This window comes from Puma concolor, chromosome C1, assembly GCF_028749965.1.
Source record: "Puma concolor isolate L17-30 chromosome C1, mPumCon1.1.hap2, whole genome shotgun sequence".
Taxonomy (NCBI): Eukaryota; Metazoa; Chordata; class Mammalia; order Carnivora; family Felidae; genus Puma; species Puma concolor.
In genome coordinates, this window is record NC_141674.1 from 33,589,976 (window position 1) to 33,607,594 (window position 17,619).

Below are 17,619 nucleotides of genomic sequence, written 5' to 3' on the forward strand. Positions count from 1 at the left end.
CGGGCAGGGAACGGGGGAGGGGGTTCTTGGGCCTTTTCACACCCGGGTCTGGAGCCCTGGGCCGGGGCGGGGCTGGGGTGCTGTGTGCTATGACCCGCTTCGGAGCCCGGGGCTCGTGGGCGCCAAGGAGCGGCGCGGTCTCTGCACGCCATGGTCTTTGCATCCTCGAGCTCCGGCCCTGGGTACGCCCCTTCCGCCCCAACCCAGCCCTGGTCTGTTAACTTGCATCCAGAGCAGCAGCCGCCGAGTGCCGCCATGAGCTTTTAAGAGCCTGGATGGAACTCACTCCTGGCATTCTGGACCCCTAACTCTCTTTACACTGCCCCTTCGGGTGCCTCCTCGAAGTTTACAACGATATCTTGCTTTCAGCGTTAGATTTTTGGAGACACACAAGGCTTTCTCCATCCCACGCAACCCCTCACGTGGCCTCAACCCTTCGCGCTTTAAGCCTTCAGGCTCAGGCAGGGCATTACTCTGAATCGCACCCCTCATTTGTGAGATGGGGATGGATAGATAACGCCTCAGATTCTTTGTAACTAATAACATACATAGACATTTCCATTTACTAAGTTCCATTTCCCTTCTCACTCCCTCCTTACAATCAATCACTCTTGGTGCCAAGGAAATTTTATAGTTTTGCCTGACTGCAGTTATAAAGGCTTCTACAGGCAGATTCCCCCGATTTTCTCCTCTGAGTCTCTAGGGACAAATACCCTTAGTGCTTTATTTCATCAACTATTTTCCAAGCGCCTGCTGTGTGCCAAGCCTGCCTTAAATGCTGAAGACACAGATGAACCAAATTTGACTTTCTATGACATTGATACAAGGGGAAGATTAGGAGTTGTAGATAAAGGGTGCAAGAGTACAGTGCCATAGGAAAGGAACAGAGGAGGCCCTTGAAATTCCTGGGTGGGAAAGGGGGTGAGAAGTCTTTTGAGAGGCCCCAGTAGCATGTAAGCTGGATCAGAGGGGTCATTTCCTAGTTTAAAGGTTAGAGGTAATCAGCTATGGGGTAGGGGTTGTGTAGTGTAATTGTTAAAAGTAGGGGTTCTAGCATGACTTACTTGGAGGTTTCAGGCACATAACCTCTGAGCCTTTCAAAGGCAGATATGGTACCTACCTCACATTCAAGATAATGTGTATCAAGGCCTGGGCATCAAGGTTAGCACATAGCTGTCATTTTTTGAATACCAACTATCATGTGAAGGAAAATAGTAATGTCTTGGATGCCAAGATATTTAGATTTTCTCTGGGGAATAGGGATTAGACAGATTTTTAAGCAATGGACGGTCTCCCATCCAAGTACTAACCAGGCCCGACTCTGCTTAGCTTCTGGAGATCAGAGGAGCTCAGATGCCGTCAAGGTAGTATGACCCTAGACTAAGCAATAGTGGGTGTTCATTCCTGGGAAGGGACTGGGTTTCAAGTCACAAAGTTCAAAGTCACTATAGCCATTATTTCGCTCCCATTCCATCTCATTCTCCCTACCCTTAACGCACAAGCATTTCAAAACCATGTTTCTAAAAACCAGCCATTTATATCTGTTTAGGTAAGTTACAGAGGAAGTAAGGTGGTGTATTTACAAGTTGGTTTGTCCAGATATACTATAACTTAGTGTCTGTATTTAATATTGACAACCAAAAAATATATATAAATATCTTCCATCTATACACAGCAGGGCAGGAGTGTCCATGTCTTCTTGAGCAGTGAGTTCTCAGTCTCCTACGGCCCTCCTCTCATGGTGATCGTCTGGCCCTCAGTGCAAAGGAGACTAGAAGCTGGCAGCCCAGTCTGGCCCGTCCCCTCTCCTCCCTGCACTCCAGTGCTCCCAACTGGTCTCAGGCAAGGCAAGATTACTTTGAGTGGTTGGGCAGGAAGGGATGGCTCCCTAGTGGAGCCTAACCATTAGGGTAGGGAGATCCAGGCCTCAGAAGAGAGCAGCCACAGCTACCTCTTGGGGTAGAAGCCTCATAGTTCGTTGTTTGATTAGTATGTCCTTGGTCATAGGTCCAGCCCTACAGATTAGCGTGGCAAAGAAGGCAAGTGTCTAGGCAGGACTTGGTCCCCACCTTCAGGTACTGAGCCATTCAGAGTGAAGTCTGGGTGTAGGTACAGGAGACTCTGGCTGATAAAAAAATAATAACAAAATCAGTAATAAAAAAAATTATAAAACCTGTTGCTTGTCTGAATAGATCTGAGCAACAGTCTTGTTTTTGTTAAAATCCTGGAGCCATTAAAGTCCTAATATTCTTCTGGACATCACTGTTGGCTGAAGAAAGGAGCCCCAGGCCCGGCTCTGCTGAAATCCATCAGTTTGAAAGTCTCATCCAGCTGCCTGTGCTCCGAGAGATCCTTGGGGCTGCTGGGAACAGGCCGGGCTGGTGGTGTGGGGCACCTCACACTTGGGAATCGGCCCCCAGGGGGTGAAACAGCTCCTCGGGTGTCTTGTCACTTTGACCGGCTCCTCCCTGCCGGAAGCCGGAAGCAATCTCATCGAAGGTCCGGCCTTTCGTCTCGGGAACTTTGAAGTAGGTGAAGATGAAGAACAGAACCAGGAGTACGGTGAAGATGATGAAGACATATGGACCACACAGTTGCTGAAAGACACACACATACACTTGGTTGGAGTACTGATCCTACATCCTGACTGTAGGACCTTGGCTTATAGGACTTGATCTTTGATCTGAAAAAGGGAACAGCTACTCACGGCCCAGGCATGCTGGGATGATTAAATGAGACTGCCTGCACCTGGCATGTGATGGGCTCCAGGGAACAGGGTCTCACCACAGAGAAGAATAGAGACAATTCAAAGCTAAGGAAAGAACCCTGGAATTGAGGTCAGTGTTTTTAGCTGTGTGACCTGGGCTTCTGAGCCTCAATTTCCTCCTCAGCAGGATTCCAATGAGAACAGCTGGGAGAGCATTTTGCAGAGCAGCACAGGGTCCTGCATGCAGGAGAGCAATGGTGAGCAGGGACAGTGCAGGGTTCTCACCTCTACATACTGGAAGCACATGCCCACAATGAAATTGGAGGTCCAGTTGGAGAAGCCAGCAACAGCAATAGCAGCTGGGCGAGGACCCTGGCTGAAGAGTTCAGCCACAATGAACCATGGGATAGGGCCAGGGCCCACTTCAAAGAAGGCCACGAAGCCAAAGATGGCCACGATGCTGAGATAGGACATCCAGGGCAGCTGTTCCTGTTGAGGACAACAGAAGGGTGAAAAGTTAGATTAGGTTGTTATGGATCCTCAGAGGAAACCAAAACTGCAGAGGTAGCCCAGGGCAGGGCTAAGAGTCCTAGGCTGGGAGGCAGTCCTGGGGGCTGATCCTGGATTTGCCACATAGCTTAGGTTCCCTCCACTGGGTCTCTGCTTCCTCATCTGAAGAAAATGATCTAAGTCCTGCAGGATGGCTGTGAGCTCAAGCCTACCCTCTGGGAATGGTAATGCGGTGTGCACATGGAAGGTGCTAAGAAGAGGTCCCTGTGGTCCCCTGGCTCTAGATGCAGAGCAGTCCGCCTGAAGCAGAATGCTGTGGAAGAGCATTCCTAGGGCTAAGTGTTAAAGAGTTTGTAAGGTGCCCAGCTCAGGGCCAGCAGAGTAGGCCCAAAGCATGTGGTCCTATATCCTCATTCTCTTCGAGGAGGCCACAGTAGAAAAGGTATAGGCTTTGGGTCGGATCCCAGATCTGCTACACATCACCTGCTGCGTGCTGGACCTCTCAGCTATCACCAGACTTTCTACGCTCTGGTTAAGTTGTAAAATGAGCATACTGTTGCTTCCTTGCCCAGAGGGTAGACAAAGGAGGGTTCGTGCATGTGAAATGCCTGGCACAGGGTTACCACAGTGGTTACAGTCACAGGCTTGGGGCCAGCAGACCTGGGGTCGATTCCTGGCTTTGTCCTTTATCTGCTGAGTTACGAACCTCAGCAGGACTAGAATTCCTCACTTGTGAAATGGGAATACTAACTACACCTGGCAGGGGTGAGAACTGAGAAAAGGCATGTTTCCATGTCTTGGTGGTAAGGAGGGGAATACTTTCTAGGGCTGTTCTGAAGATGAACTAAGGTCACAGTTGAAGACTTTGGAAGACTTAGTACTGGGCAGAGCAATTCCTGGGGAAAGGGGCCTTAGGTCCTGGGGCCAGAGGTGCTGTGGTAAGAAAGCACGGAACAGGGAGGAGCCAGTTCAAGACAGGATGTGAGTGGGTAGGAGACAATCTAGGGAGCCAGAAGGCCATACCCAGGCCCATGGGGCTGGGGAGAAGTGGGCAGAACTAGGGAGAAGGCAGCCCCTACCTGGTCTCTGGATGCCTCTGGCCAGACTGGGGCTGACACAGTCACTCGGATCAGAAGCTGTCGTGAGCTTTCCCCCCAACCCCTGCTGTCTCCCAGAGCGGAGCAACTCACCAGCAGTGCCAGCGCGATGGTCATGAGCACAGCACAGCCTGCCATGCCAGCCAGGCCTATGAGGTGCAGGGTCCGCCGGCCGGCTCGTTCCACCACAAACAGCTGTGGGCAGAGACAGAGTCAGTGCCACCCCCTCCTAGTGCCTCTCTGACCACGCCCGCCCCCCATCTAGAGGCTCGTCCCAAGTGTTGAGAAAGCCAAACAGCACTGCCTCCTCCGTGGGGCTCAGCTTAAGGACCACATAGGATCTGAGGGGCAGAGAGCTGACTCCAGGCAGCAGGACAGGGGGTGAGAGCCAGCCCCAGAGAGCCAGACAGCGGAGCATCCTGGCTGTGACTTTGGGCAAGCCGCTGCCCTTCTCTGAGCATCAGTGTCATGGGCTGTTTGATAGGAGTAATGAACTTGACAGGTTTGTGAGGATGAGACGACACAGCACTCAGGAAGAACCTGACACACTGCTTGGTTTGCAGTAAATGATGCCGTTCGGTCACTAGGCCCTGGGGCCACCCTGAGCTGGACCCTGGCAGCTGACCGGCGGTGGGCAATGACGCAGACTCACCGACACGACAGTGAAGGCTGTGTTGACGATGCCGGAGCCAATGGTGGCATATACAGGCTGCTGCACCCCCGCCTTCTCGAAGATACTTGTGGAGTAATAGAAAACCTAAGGGACAGAGAATTTGTTGGGACTTGGCCAGGTGCCGTGGCTCTTTCCCCACCTCCGTCGCTGTGGGTATGGGACACGGGTGAGTGTAGAATGAAGGGGACATGTCTGGGTTTTGGTTCTGAAGGAAAGCTGCTCCATTGGAAGGGGCTTGTCTGTTTTAAGTTTGGGATCTGTTCACAGCACACACTTGACCACGGGGTTTGGCTGGGCCCAAAGGAAAGGGTGGGTGAGGGGCACTCACAGCGTTGATGCCCGACAGCTGCTGGGACAGCTGCAGGACCACAGCGATGAGGATGGGCTGGCGGTAGGCGGGCGAGCGGAACAGCTCCAGGATGGTGACCTTCTTCTCCCGCATCATCTGCCGACTCTCCTCCTTCATCTCCTGCAGGTCGCGGGTCACGTCAGCCGTCCCGCGCAGCTTCTTCAGCACTGGGGGGACCGGAGGGAAGGTGGGGGTGGCTCAGAGCAGGAAGGAGGCCGGGGCGGGAGGGGGGCTGGGGAGAGGGCAGAGCCCCGCCCGTACCGCTCTTGGCCCGGTTCTCCTCGTTGCGGTTGATGAGCAGGAAGCGGGGGCTCTCGGGGCAGAAGGGCAGCAGGACGCACTGCAGCAGCGCCGGGACGAAGATGACGCTCAGCAGCAGGGGCCACAGCTCCTCGCTGCCCATGATGGAGTCCAGGCCAAACACCTGCGGGCAGCAGGGGTGGGGAAAGCCGCCCTGAGCGCCCTAGCCCCGCCCCCACACGGCCCCGCCCCACCCAGTGGCCTCCGTGGTGTCAGCGGCCGCTTTACCCCAGTGTCCTCATTTGTCACATGAAGAAAGGAGGACCGACCTCACAGCATAAGTGGGAGGACCAATGGCACATGGCATAGGGGCTGTCACTCTGCGGCGGGACAACTTTGGGGAGGGGAAAGGGAAAGCCTTCTAGAGAGAGGGTAGTGTATACAAGGAAGGCCTCAAGGCCTGCAGGCAGCAGAGAACCTGGCATGTGGAGGTCCCAGGGGGCTTCCCTGTGGCTGGCTCCCCAGGGGAAGGACAGGTCACGAGGCTGGGACCAGAAGGGCCAAGTCATCTGGGACTTGCACTCACACCAGGGAGGCCTTGGCGGAACTGTGAGTGACAAGAGTGCTCTCTGGGGCCTGTGCCTACTAGGGTGTGTGCACGAGGCTATCCCTTGCTGCGGGGCTGTGGAAGGCTGGGTGACAACTCTGATCAGGGTGTCATCTGGACACAGGAGAGCCACCAAAGCTGTGGGGTGGGGGCAGTGCTGGGCAAGGAGACCCAGCCCCAGCTTACCTGGGCGATGAGGATGCCAACAACGATGCCCAGCTGGTGCAGGGTGCCCAGGGCCCCACGGAGGGCTGTAGGGGACACCTCCCCCACATACATGGGGACGAAGCCTGTGGTCAGGCCACAGTACACACCGATGATGAAGCGGCCCAGGATCAGCATCTCAAAGGACTTGGCCAGTTTCGAGAAGCCCATGAGCATAGAGGACAGGACGGCCAGCAGGTTTATTATCAGCATTGAGTTCCGTCTGGGGGTGGGGTCACAGGTCAGGTGGGTGCCTGGATCTCCCCAGATTCCCAGGGGCTAGGTCATAGGCAACACCCTGAACAGGCAGGGAAGTCTCCCCCACTCCCATCTGGGATGCCCTGACCAGGGCCAGGACCCCTTCTGCTCACCGGCCAAAGCGGTTAACAAAAAGGCCCACAGAGAAGGAGCCAATCATGCCTCCTACAGAGAAGATGGCCACGGAGAGGGACCACAGCGTGGTGAGCGTGGTAGGCAAGATGCTCTCCCCATAGCGGTGGATCCAAGTCTGGTTGTAGAACTCTTCAATCACCTGCAATGGGGAAAGCAGCCTGTTGAGTCAGCCGGGACCCAGCCTCCTTTTCCCCTTGCACTGCACTGCCCCCTCAAAGAGGGCCCAGCACCCGGCCAGACCCCAAACTCACTGCATGTCATTGAGCCAAGTCCCTCCCTTTTGTGGGCCTTAGTTTCCCCAGGTGAGAAACAAGGGGATGGGCTCCATCTCCAGAGTGGCACCAGCTCTCCTGCTTCCCCCAGGTGTGGTTTCCAGTGCTCTATGGTTTCATATGTTCCACAGAACTTGCTGGAGTGGACAGCAAATGACCAATGGTGGAACTTCAGGCGCAGAGCAGAGGCAGGTTCAGGGAGAAAGTGCTTCTTCCCACTTGCCCCTTTTCTCTTCAAAGTGCCTAAGGTGCTAGGCTCTGGCCACCTGGTCCCTGTCCCCAAACCCCTGCTGGGAAGGAAATACAGCTGGACAGATGGTTCCACGTTCCAGACGCTCTATGGAATGAAGGGAAGGCTCATGGACTTCACGCTCAGGGCCTGTTGTGACCAACCTGCACATAAGACATGCTCCAGAGACTTGTGCAAATTGCTTTCTGACCCCCAGGCCCAGCTATTTGTGGGAGTTACACCCTGAAGGACCCATGGCCTCCTCCCCTCTCCAGGGTGCCGAGCTGGGAGGCATGGGGAAAGCTAAGGACAAGGAAGCAGTTCCAGGAACTGGAAACACCTGTCCTAGAGGCCTGCCCACTACCCCCGCCCCCGCCCAACGGAGGGCCTTACCTGATCCACCGGTTCTGCCTGAGCACGTTCACCCTACTCTAAGGCAACACAGACACACACCCAGTGCCACGGGACTGGCCAGACCCACCCAGCCACATGCGTAGCTGGGCACAGGCCCAACATACCCAGAAACAGCTTCCTGTGTACATGCACCATCACACACACATACTAGTGCTCACACGATCTGAATATTCCTGGCTTCAGCCAGTCACAAACCTGGATGTCCCTCTTTCCCTTCAACCACCTGCAGCTCAAACTTGCGTAGCTAGCCCATCCTGGCACCCCTCTGCACATGCATGCTGCAAGTTCATGTGCACGCAGCAGTATGCAGCCTCTTACACAACCTGCATGCCACTGCCCTTGAACCTCTCTAATCCTCCCAAGCCCCAGGGGTCTAGCAGAAAGGATGCGGTGGGTAAGCCATAATTGCCAAGGGGAGAACGAGGCTCTTGGTCCCAGGAATGCTCATCGAGTATGCTGGGCCTGGCCGCACAGTTACAACGGGTCCTTGGCCTCTACCTTTTTCCTGCCCTGCTGCCATGATCTGTCCCAAGTCTGGAGACACCTGACAGAGGCCAGGCTCTAGGGGGTGAGGACAGATTGACACAGGAATGGGGAGAGGAGGAAGGCAGACCTAAAGATCTTATGTCCCAAGGAAGCCAGACAGAGTGTAGGGGTTAGGAACCTGGATAACAATTGAGTTCAGATCCCAGCTCCACCATTTATCTCAACTGGGACCGAGGGCAAATTATTTCATCTCAAATGGCGACATCAGCAATATCTATTTCATCATGCTGCAGGGGAGTAATGAAACGTAGAGTGCTTACATGGTTCCTGGCACGTTCACTGAGCCAAGGGACCCCACCATGTTCTGGTACTGACCCAAGGGCAGTCAGACCACTGACAAAGTACAACCAACCCTGCATCCCATCATTCAAAATCAAGGCTCCTGCCAGGTATCAGTCTGACCTCCCCACCTAACACCATCTCTACCTTTGCTCTCGGCCTCATTTTCATGCTCTTCATGGTTACTCTGTCTTGAAGGCCCATCCTGCCTTACCATGCTGAAACCTTTTGAGATCCAGCTCAAAGGCTCCCAGGAGTGTGTCCTCCCTGAGCGCAGGGACCCTAGTGGATTCACACTGGGACCTGTCCCAGAGCTGGTGCCAGGGATGCCTGGTGAGTGAATGAAGAGAGGGCCTTAGGCTCTCCTCCTGGGAGCCCCTGCTTCTGCTGGGGCAGAAAGAAGGCAGATTTTAACAAAACAAAACAAAGTCCTGTGTTCTTCAAGGGATAAAACCAACCCCAGAGGAGGACTGGTTGGGAGCAGTAATGGTCCATTTATCAGGCCCTGCAGAGAACAAGCTGTCCTGGATAAGGGGACTGTCCAGATAAATGATGCTTGCCCCACTAAGGACCCATCATCAGGGTGGAAATCTTTCTCCCTTCGTCACTCTTGCTCTGCTGCCCTTGGGGCTCTCCACGGGGGCAGGAAGAGGTGTTTGCCCCAGATGGCCTTTAATTGATGCATTCTGTAGTTCTCAGGGTCTTCCTCCACACCCCTGTGGTTCAGATGCTGTCTCAAGAGAAGTCTCCACATCCAGTTTAAATTTTGCCAAGAAGTCAGCTAATGGTGGGGCGCCTGGGTGGCTCAGTAGGTTGAGCATCCGACCTTGGCTCAGGTCATGATCTCGCAGACTGTGAGTTCGAGCCCCACATTGGGCTCAGCACTAACAGCTCAGAGCCTGTAGCCTGCTTTGGAATCCGTGTCTCCCTCTCTCTCTGCCCCTCCCCTGCTCACGCTCTGTCTCTCTCTCTATCAAAAATAAATAAACATTAAAAAAAAATTAAAAAAAAAAAAAAAGAAGTCAGCTAATGGAATTGCCTGAATTGTGTGCAGAGTCAACAAGGGCTGAGTAAGGGCTTTCTACCTAAAGGAGCTTAAAGATGTGAGGCTGAGGTTTCTGTTCTGGCTGCTTGGGTCTTTAACCCTCTTCTTGGGGCTGGCTGGAGATGTTGAGGCAGCCAGTAAGAGGACCACAACCCCAGAGGCTCCCTTCCCCCAGCGAAGTGTGCTGCTTGTGGTAACAAGTGAGAGGGACCAAACCTTGTCGAGAGGTAGCTCCTCAATGGCTCATGAGCTCCCCTGCTACTCAGATCAGACCTCTTTATGGGCATGCATAACGGGGAACAGCCAGCCCCCTTCACCTTCACCTTGGTCTCAGGCTCATCCTTTCCACCCCCAGCAGCACTTCCTGGCCAAGCTGAGGCTGCGCAGTGAGTTCCTGCCTTCTGATCTGGGGGTCTATGCCCCACGTGGGGCTGAACTGGCCCTTGGCCCAGGAAAGGCAGGGAGTCCCTGGAGAACGGGAAGAACCCTACGTGGGGACAAGTTCTGGGGTCACCATCCACCCAGTCCCTGCCCTCAACATCCACCCTAGCACTGGCTGAGTGCCCCTAAGCAAAGAAGAGCCTTCTTCCTCCGAAGGATCCCACAGACCCAGTCTCCACTATACAGTCACCGGCAGCCTCCGCAACCCTGGCTCATGTTTGAGGCCTGGCTGGTGCTTCTGAAAGCTCCCACTCCCGTGCTCCCTCCCACCTCACATGCTTTTCACGAGGCTGGAAGACCCTTGATCCTGCCACCGCCCCACATCCAATCAGTCACTAGGTCCCGGTCAGTTCGCCCTCTTCATCTATCCTATTCTCTGCCTGTACAGCACCTGCCCTAGGTCTCACCCGGATTCTCCTCCTGACTCCTCCCATCCACCCAACTGATTCTGCCTCCCGTGATTAATTACTCTCCATGGAGCCCTGCACAGCAAATGCATCAGGTTTAGCCAGATCTGTCTGTATCTCTGCTCCCTTCCCAACCTATTCCCAACCTCTCTACCCACCGAGGGTCTGTGTGAGTGCATGCTTGCTGGGCAGAAGTGGGGGGTGCTCCTAGTCAGCTTGAGGGGGGACCGCCATGGCATCAGACTCTCAGGAGTTGAGGGCTATGAAGGATCTCTGTCCAATCACCCCACATTGACCCTAGAGGGCAGATGCCTGCTTAGTGACACTGTAGGAGCCAGCGTGGTGAAGCGACCTCCTCTGGGCTGCTGAGATCCCTTAGACTGGATGGTTCCCAGTAAAACCTATTCCTCATCCCAGCAGTTCTCGAGAGGGTGGCAGTGGCGGGAGGCTTGCATCACATCTGACTCCTTGGGAATCCCCCCTCCTCCCTCTCCCCACTCGGGCAACTGTGGGAGAAGGACCACACGTCTGCCTGTCTGCAGAGGAAGTTCTGACTTCCTCTGTGTCTGGGCAGTGTCTGTAGTGAGGGCCTGGGCATGAGGCACAGTCTGCTGCCCAGCATACAGAATAAGCGGTTACTTAAGTCACTGTTGTTCTTTCAAGGAGAGAAGCTGCCATCTTCAGAGGAGCATTAAGGACAGACAGAGTTTTCCATTTTTAAAGTGCCCGAAGATATAGCATTATCCTAAGGAATTTATAGTGCAAGAAAGACCTGAAGGATCTAGGGCCCTGCCTCAAGGAGTCTTTCTTCAGACCCTGCCTGGCTGCCCCACTCATAGAGAAACCCAGCAGGTCTGCAGAGCCACAGGGCACAGGCTTCACCTCGGGGAAGAAAAGCTTTCTAGGCTTCAGAGGAGGAGACTGTCTACCTTACAGGTAGTGAGTTCCCTGTCAGCAGGGAGCATACAAGTCAAAGTTTAGGGCAAAGATTGCTAAACATTTTATGTAAAAGGCTTGACAGAAAATATTAGGGTCTGCTGACCACATATGGCCACAGTTGCTTATTTTTCTTCCCCCGTCTCAGTGTAAGGTAATTTTCTCCCCCCTTTAAAAACGTAAAAGCCATTCTTAGCACATGAGCCATACAAAATCAGCTGCTAGCTGGACCTGGCCTCCCTGCCAACCCTTGATCTAGAATTCTAGATTACTGCCAAGAGAAGGGGTATGCTTCAGAACCCCCGGCCGGTCTCAACATCCTTCTGTGTAGACTCCTCCAACCCAGGGTCTTCTAGATCATCCTGTGAGGGAGAGTTAGAGCTCCCACCTCAGCTTCTCTTCTCTCTCCCAGATGTTACTGGGGGGCGAAAGGGTTAAAGAGCCACCTAAGCTCTGAGCTCCAGTTAGAAAGAGGAAAGGGCCAGCTTGTCCAGTTCAGTCCCTCAGCCCGGCCTTGACCACGATTTCCTATTCCCTGCTATCCCCTCCCCCACAGCTACCCTCCCTCAGCCCAGAGTTTATGTCTCCATAGCAACTTTCAGCCACACCCCAGGGTCAGCTGAGAGTTCAGAGCAGATGCTACAGGTGGTGTTAGACAGATAGCTCCACCTGCTGGGTCCCCTGGGGCCCCTCCTTGGAGCCTGGGGAAGAGGCCCAGGCAGCCAGACGGAACTGGAAGCTGGGCCCCAAGCCCACAGGAGAGGTTCCTACCACCCATGCTGCTTCTCCAGAACAGCCTTGGCATGGTTTCTCTCTAAACCCAGGCCAGGCCTTCACCCTGGCCTCCTCACTGGTCCCTGATCTCCAGAGTCTCCCCTGCCGGCAGAGAGATCTTCATGTCCCTGCAGGAGCCCTGCTCCCAGCCCTTCTTGGCTCCCCACTGCCCCCTCCCACCCCCACACAGTGACTCCCCCATACCACCCAGGCACCCCACATTGCTGCAATTTCGCTTGTGCCGCTCCTCTGCCTTCTCCCTGGCGAGTTTCAGAGAATACACAAACACTCCTCTGGAGAGCCTTACTGAAAGTACCCCTCCTTCTCACTTGCAGTGGCTCTCAAACATGGGCAGTGTGGCTTCGCAGAGGACATCTGGCTACGTCGGGACATTTTTGGTTGTCGCGCTGGCAAGGATGCTGCTAAACATCCTACAATGCATGGGACAGCCTCCCACAGCACCAAAGAACTATCTGGCCCCAAAGGTGAATGTTGAGAAGAGCCCTGCTCTGTGGGCCAGGTACCTTCTCCCTCTCCCTTCTCCACTCCCAGAGCCTGCCCACGCTTCCATCCATGCTTCTGTCCGTTGTTGCCCCAAGAGCTAACTACAGGGAAACATGTGCTCCCTCTAGACTACATTTCAACATGGGAGACATCCGATTCATCTGTGTCACTAGGTCCCAGCACAGGGCTAGGGGTAGAAAGAGTTGTCATTAATTAACAAGCCATGAATTTGAGGGGCTTAAGCGATGATGTAGCTATGACAGGGCTGTAATGGTGTAAGAAAATTGTGCAACCATGTGTGGGAAACCGTTGAGATGTCTGTACGTGACTGAGCTTGACTCGGCCTGAAGTCAGAGTAAGAGGGGGCAGCTGGGTAGCAGTTATAGGTGTGTGAAAGGGTGTTTCAGTGCCCATCTGACTGTAGTATAATTGCCATTCCTTCTACGGTGGTCAAGGATGCAGACTGGAGCCAGACTCCCTGGATTCCAATCCCAGCTCTGCCACTTCCTGGCTGTGTGTCCTTGGTTTAGTTAGTCGCTTAACATCTTTTTGTCCCAGTTTCTTATAAAACAGGGATTATAGTGCGTACCTAACGAGGTGATTATAAGAAACAATCGAATTCTGATTTCTGTGCACTTACACAGTAAGCTGTAAGGGTCTGTATCAGTGGAGATGGGTGAAGGCCAGAGGGAACACAGAACTCTCTGGATCTTGACAGAGATAAGGAGACGCTACCCGGAGCCTGGAGCCCAGTGCAGCCCCAGTGGGCAGAAGTCTGGGCTGAGAAGTGGGCCTCTAGTACTTTCGCTCACAAGCCGGGTCATCTCAGGCAGACTCCGCCTGCTTTCCAGGCCAAGTTCCTCCTTTGTCAAATAAGGAATGCTAAACCAGTGGACCATCAGGCCTCTTCCAGCTCTAACTCTGGCTTCTGAGGATGCTTCATTCTGAGACATGCCTGACACTGTCCCTTGGCCAGGAACTCATGGTTTCTAAATGGCCTTTAGTCATCTCTATTGGCAACTCGGCCATTTGGGGAAGGGAGAGGCCGTTCTCTCCACCCAGTATGGTGGTCAGGATGCCTTGTTCATTTATTTGCTGTCTCTGTGGCTGGGCTTCCCTCCTCCTTCCTCCCCAGAAGGCAGGAGGCCTGGCAGGGGCGTCACAGGGATGTGGTCATCACTCCCTGGTAAAGCCTGGAGGCCAGCCGTAGCTCAGCCTCTCACTTTCCAGGTGACCTCATCAGCCTAGTTTCCTCCTTTGTAAGAAGGCAAGATAACCCAGCCCCACCCACCTTGTGGGGTGGCCATGAGGAGACGATTTATGGGGAGGTGCTCTGTAAACATTTAAGATAATGTTATGATTAATTAACCACTTCCAGGAGGAAGCCCTTTGGGGCCTTTTTTTATGGAGGAGCCCCAGCTTCTGGCATCCTCACCATTAGTGAGGTGCAGGCTCCTCAGGAAAGCAGGCCGACCCGGCCAGCCCAGGGCAGCTTCCTAACAGTCCTAAACAGACAGGGGCTGTCGGTGTGTGGGCCCAACACTTCTGCCACTGCATGTCCCCAGTGCCTGGGCCACCTGCCCCTTGAAAGGCTGCCCCCTCCCCCTCTGCATAAGCCTGCCTTCCTCTTTCTCCAGTGGCACCCAGAAGCTCTCCATTAACTATGTTCTGGATCTTCCCAGGGGTCTCCCCTAGTGCACAGACCTTGGCACAGCTCCACCCCTGCCCCACCTCCTACTGTCTGGGATAGAGCCTGTAGACCTTGTGGAGCGAAAGTGTCCACAGGGCTGAGGCAGGGCTGAGTCACTGTGCTCGTCACCCTTACCCTTGTGTCATCCTATCCCCTCTTCGCAGCTTAAGTTTATCACATTGAACCCGCCCCTGCCTGGAAGGACTATGACCAGGCTTTCGAGAAGTGTCTGCAACATGGGGAGCCCGAGCGCACACCCTGGAAACACCACTCCATTTCAGTGTGTGCACAATCAACTGTGGCCACTCCGGGCCTCGCTGCCTGGCTCCTGAAGTGATCTCTGGACAGGTGTTCACAAATGCTCCCAGAAATGCCCTCTGTGCCGCCCACCAGGCCTGCTAGACGCCCCGGCCAGCTGCCCCTCCCATCCTTCTCAGCTGTTCTCCCCTTCCGTCTGTCTCTGATTAGGCGGGAGGCACCGAGAACCCGAGAACTTCACTATGGGTTTGTCCGCATCTACAGCCTCAGAAGAATCTCGGGCCCTCCCCGCCCAGTGCCACCCTGGTGCCTCTGCTCCAGCAGCCCCTGAGTCCTGAGACCTCTCCCCAGCTCACCCTCACCCCCTCTGGTGATTCCTTACAGCGCAGCGCATTTAAAAATGAAGTCTTCGCATGGGAAAAAGCATCCCAGCCAGATGACCCCTGCAACCACCACCCCCTTTCCTTCTTTCTCCACTAAGTCTCTTGGAAGAGCCATCTCTAATCTTTCCCATGCCCTCCTCCCTCCTCAACCTGCTGGAGGGAGGTTTCTACCCACATGGCTTCACCCAGTCAAACTTTGGTCACCACAGGGTCACCATCCAGTCTTTGGCATTCAGCAATATAGGGATGACTTGTCCAGGTTAACCTCTGGGGCACCTGACAGCACTCCTTCTTCACCTCATCCATCACCTCCTACTTGACTCTTCCTTCTCTTTTCATTCCAGTCTCTCCAGGACATCTTCCTCTCCTGCTATTTGGATACCAGTGACCAGCGCTCAGGTTTTCTCCAGCTGACCACACGCCCGAGAAACAGACCCCCATGTCCAAGTGCTTCCTGTACATCTCCAAATGTGTCACCTCAGTTCTGACATGTCCCACAGGCACCTATCAATTATTCCTCCCATACCTGCTCCTCCAGATCCCATATTGCCCAAGCCAGAAACCTAGAAGCCATTTTTTTTTTTAAATGTTTTTTTATTGAGAGAGCATGGAAGGGGGAGAGGGGCAGAGACAGAGGGAGAGAATCCCAAGCAGGCTTCGCACCATCAGTGTGGAGCCTGATGTGGGGCTTGATCTCACGAACTGTGAGATCATGACCTGAGCTAAAATCAAGAGTCAGGCATTTAACTGAGAGTCACCCAGGTGCCCCTAGAAGCCCTTTTTTTTTTTTTTAACGTTTTATTTATTTTTGAGGCAGAGAGGGACAGAGCATGAACGGGGGAGGGTCAGAGAGAGGGAGACACAGAATCTGCAACAGGCTCCAGGCTCTGAGCTGTCAGCACAGAGCCCGACGCGGGGCTCGAACTCATGGACCGCGAGATCATGACCTGAGCTGAAGTCGGCCGGTCAACCGACTGAGCCACCCAGGCGCCCCAGAAGCCCTTTTTAAACCCCACTCTTATCCTCACACTGAACTGATGACCAAACCCTGCCCATTCTTCCTGCATGGTGTTTGTTTTCCTATCCCTATTCCAAAGCAACTTTCTTGCTATTTCCTGGTCTCTCATTTCCCATTCTCAGATCCCTCCCACCGCCCAGATGCCCGAATCCTTTCCCTAAAATGCATATCTGATCATATCTGTCCTCTTCAATGAGTCCCTATTGTCCTCACTCTGAAGTCCCTACTCCTAGCTTGGCCGACTCTTTGGTGCCTATGTGCCCGTCCTGATGGTGCCCTGCCATGCCAGTGGCTGAGATTTTGTAGATGAAATCTACCCACGACGCCCTTTGTAGTCAGGCCTGGGCTTACCTGTTGGTCTCCCCAGCCTTCTTTCTCCTCCCACTCACCCTACAGACACATGAGCCTCTCTCCTCTGCATACCAATCCCTGTTCTGTTTCTGGAAAACACTTCTTCTATCCTGATCTTAGAGTCCTCGTTCTCTCATTAATTCACTAGGTGATAGGTCGAGACATCACTTAATCCAGGAGCTCTGGACTTTGGACACACATTAGGATCAGCAGGGGAGCATTAAACATTCCATACCCAAACAGCATCCCAGATCAATTACATCAGAATCGGGAGTGTCAGGAGCGTCCAGGACACCCCAAGTGCACAACTCAACCTCCCTCTAAGACTGCAGGATTTCCATCTGTAGATTCCCAAAGGGAGTCAGTGTCGAGGCACGCACCTTGGCAAGAGTTGCTCAGAGCACTTAGCTAAAGCAGGGCTTGGTGCTGTTCCAAGCATGGGAGCCATTTCAGACGAGTTTGGAAAAGTCCCGTCACCTCCGCTGCAGCTGAGCATGACTCAGCAGGCCAGGCCTTCCTGGTGACCTGCTCCTGGGCATCAGGCGTGGCCCCTCACAGCCACCCTCTGCCTATTTGGAGGAGGACAGCTCTGACTCCCAACACTCCCAGTTCCCCCAGACAGGCCACTGGGCCTCGGGACCCAGCCACACTCACTCTCTAGCCTCCCCTTCTGCACAATGAATGTGGTCCCGACAGGACTGTCCACTCTCATTTCGTCCTCCCCAGGAAGGTACAGATTTTCCAACTGACGTGGCAACTGATCAAGAAGATAGCCTGTGGTGGTGGAAACCGAGTCTGGCTTCCGGAGCCACCATTCACTAGCTATGTGACCTTGAGCCTGTTGGTCATTTCATCTGTCCAGGGCCTCAGTCTTTGGGTCTATGAAATGGGGACTCACCACCCAACCTCATAAACATATGCAAAAGGGCTGGTATAGAGAAGGGACTCCTTACAGTATCCTGTCCTGCCCCTTGACCCCTTTCATCTTCTCTCCTTCCTAAAGCAGGTGGGCTGAGCTGGGGGTGATCACGGGGGACCCTCCCAGTCCTGACATTCAAGGAACAAGTGAGGACGGATCTGGGATGTGCTGCGAGAAGAAGGAAGCAAGCCTTCCTTCCAGCAGACCCCTAATCCCTCTGGTTCCCTAGGATAAGACACCATTTTTGATGTGACTGGCGCTGGGCCTCCAGGGGAAGGAGGCTGTTTCCACGTGGAACAGGATGCTTTACGAGGGAGGGTGGTAGGAGCACCTGGTCTGGAGGGCTCCATGGCAGACTAGGGTTGGATACCAG

The 17,619-nt window shown here is 54.0% G+C and overlaps 1 protein-coding gene across 1 annotated transcript in view; it reads right to left on the reverse strand.

Annotated features, from left to right (window-relative positions):
• Positions 1-1,517: 1,517 nt before the first annotated feature.
• SLC2A1 (solute carrier family 2 member 1) overlaps positions 1,518-17,619 on the reverse strand; it is a 29,304-nt gene continuing 13,202 nt past the window's right edge. The window contains exons 3-10 of the mRNA XM_086716686.1: positions 6,759-6,919; positions 6,370-6,610; positions 5,598-5,760; positions 5,316-5,503; positions 4,967-5,071; positions 4,408-4,509; positions 2,993-3,196; positions 1,518-2,597 (exon numbers count right to left, since the gene is read on the reverse strand). Of these exons, the coding sequence (XP_086572812.1) occupies positions 2,397-2,597; positions 2,993-3,196; positions 4,408-4,509; positions 4,967-5,071; positions 5,316-5,503; positions 5,598-5,760; positions 6,370-6,610; positions 6,759-6,919 (1,365 nt within the window). The 3' untranslated portion in view covers positions 1,518-2,396. The remainder of the gene's footprint in view (positions 2,598-2,992; positions 3,197-4,407; positions 4,510-4,966; positions 5,072-5,315; positions 5,504-5,597; positions 5,761-6,369; positions 6,611-6,758; positions 6,920-17,619) is intronic.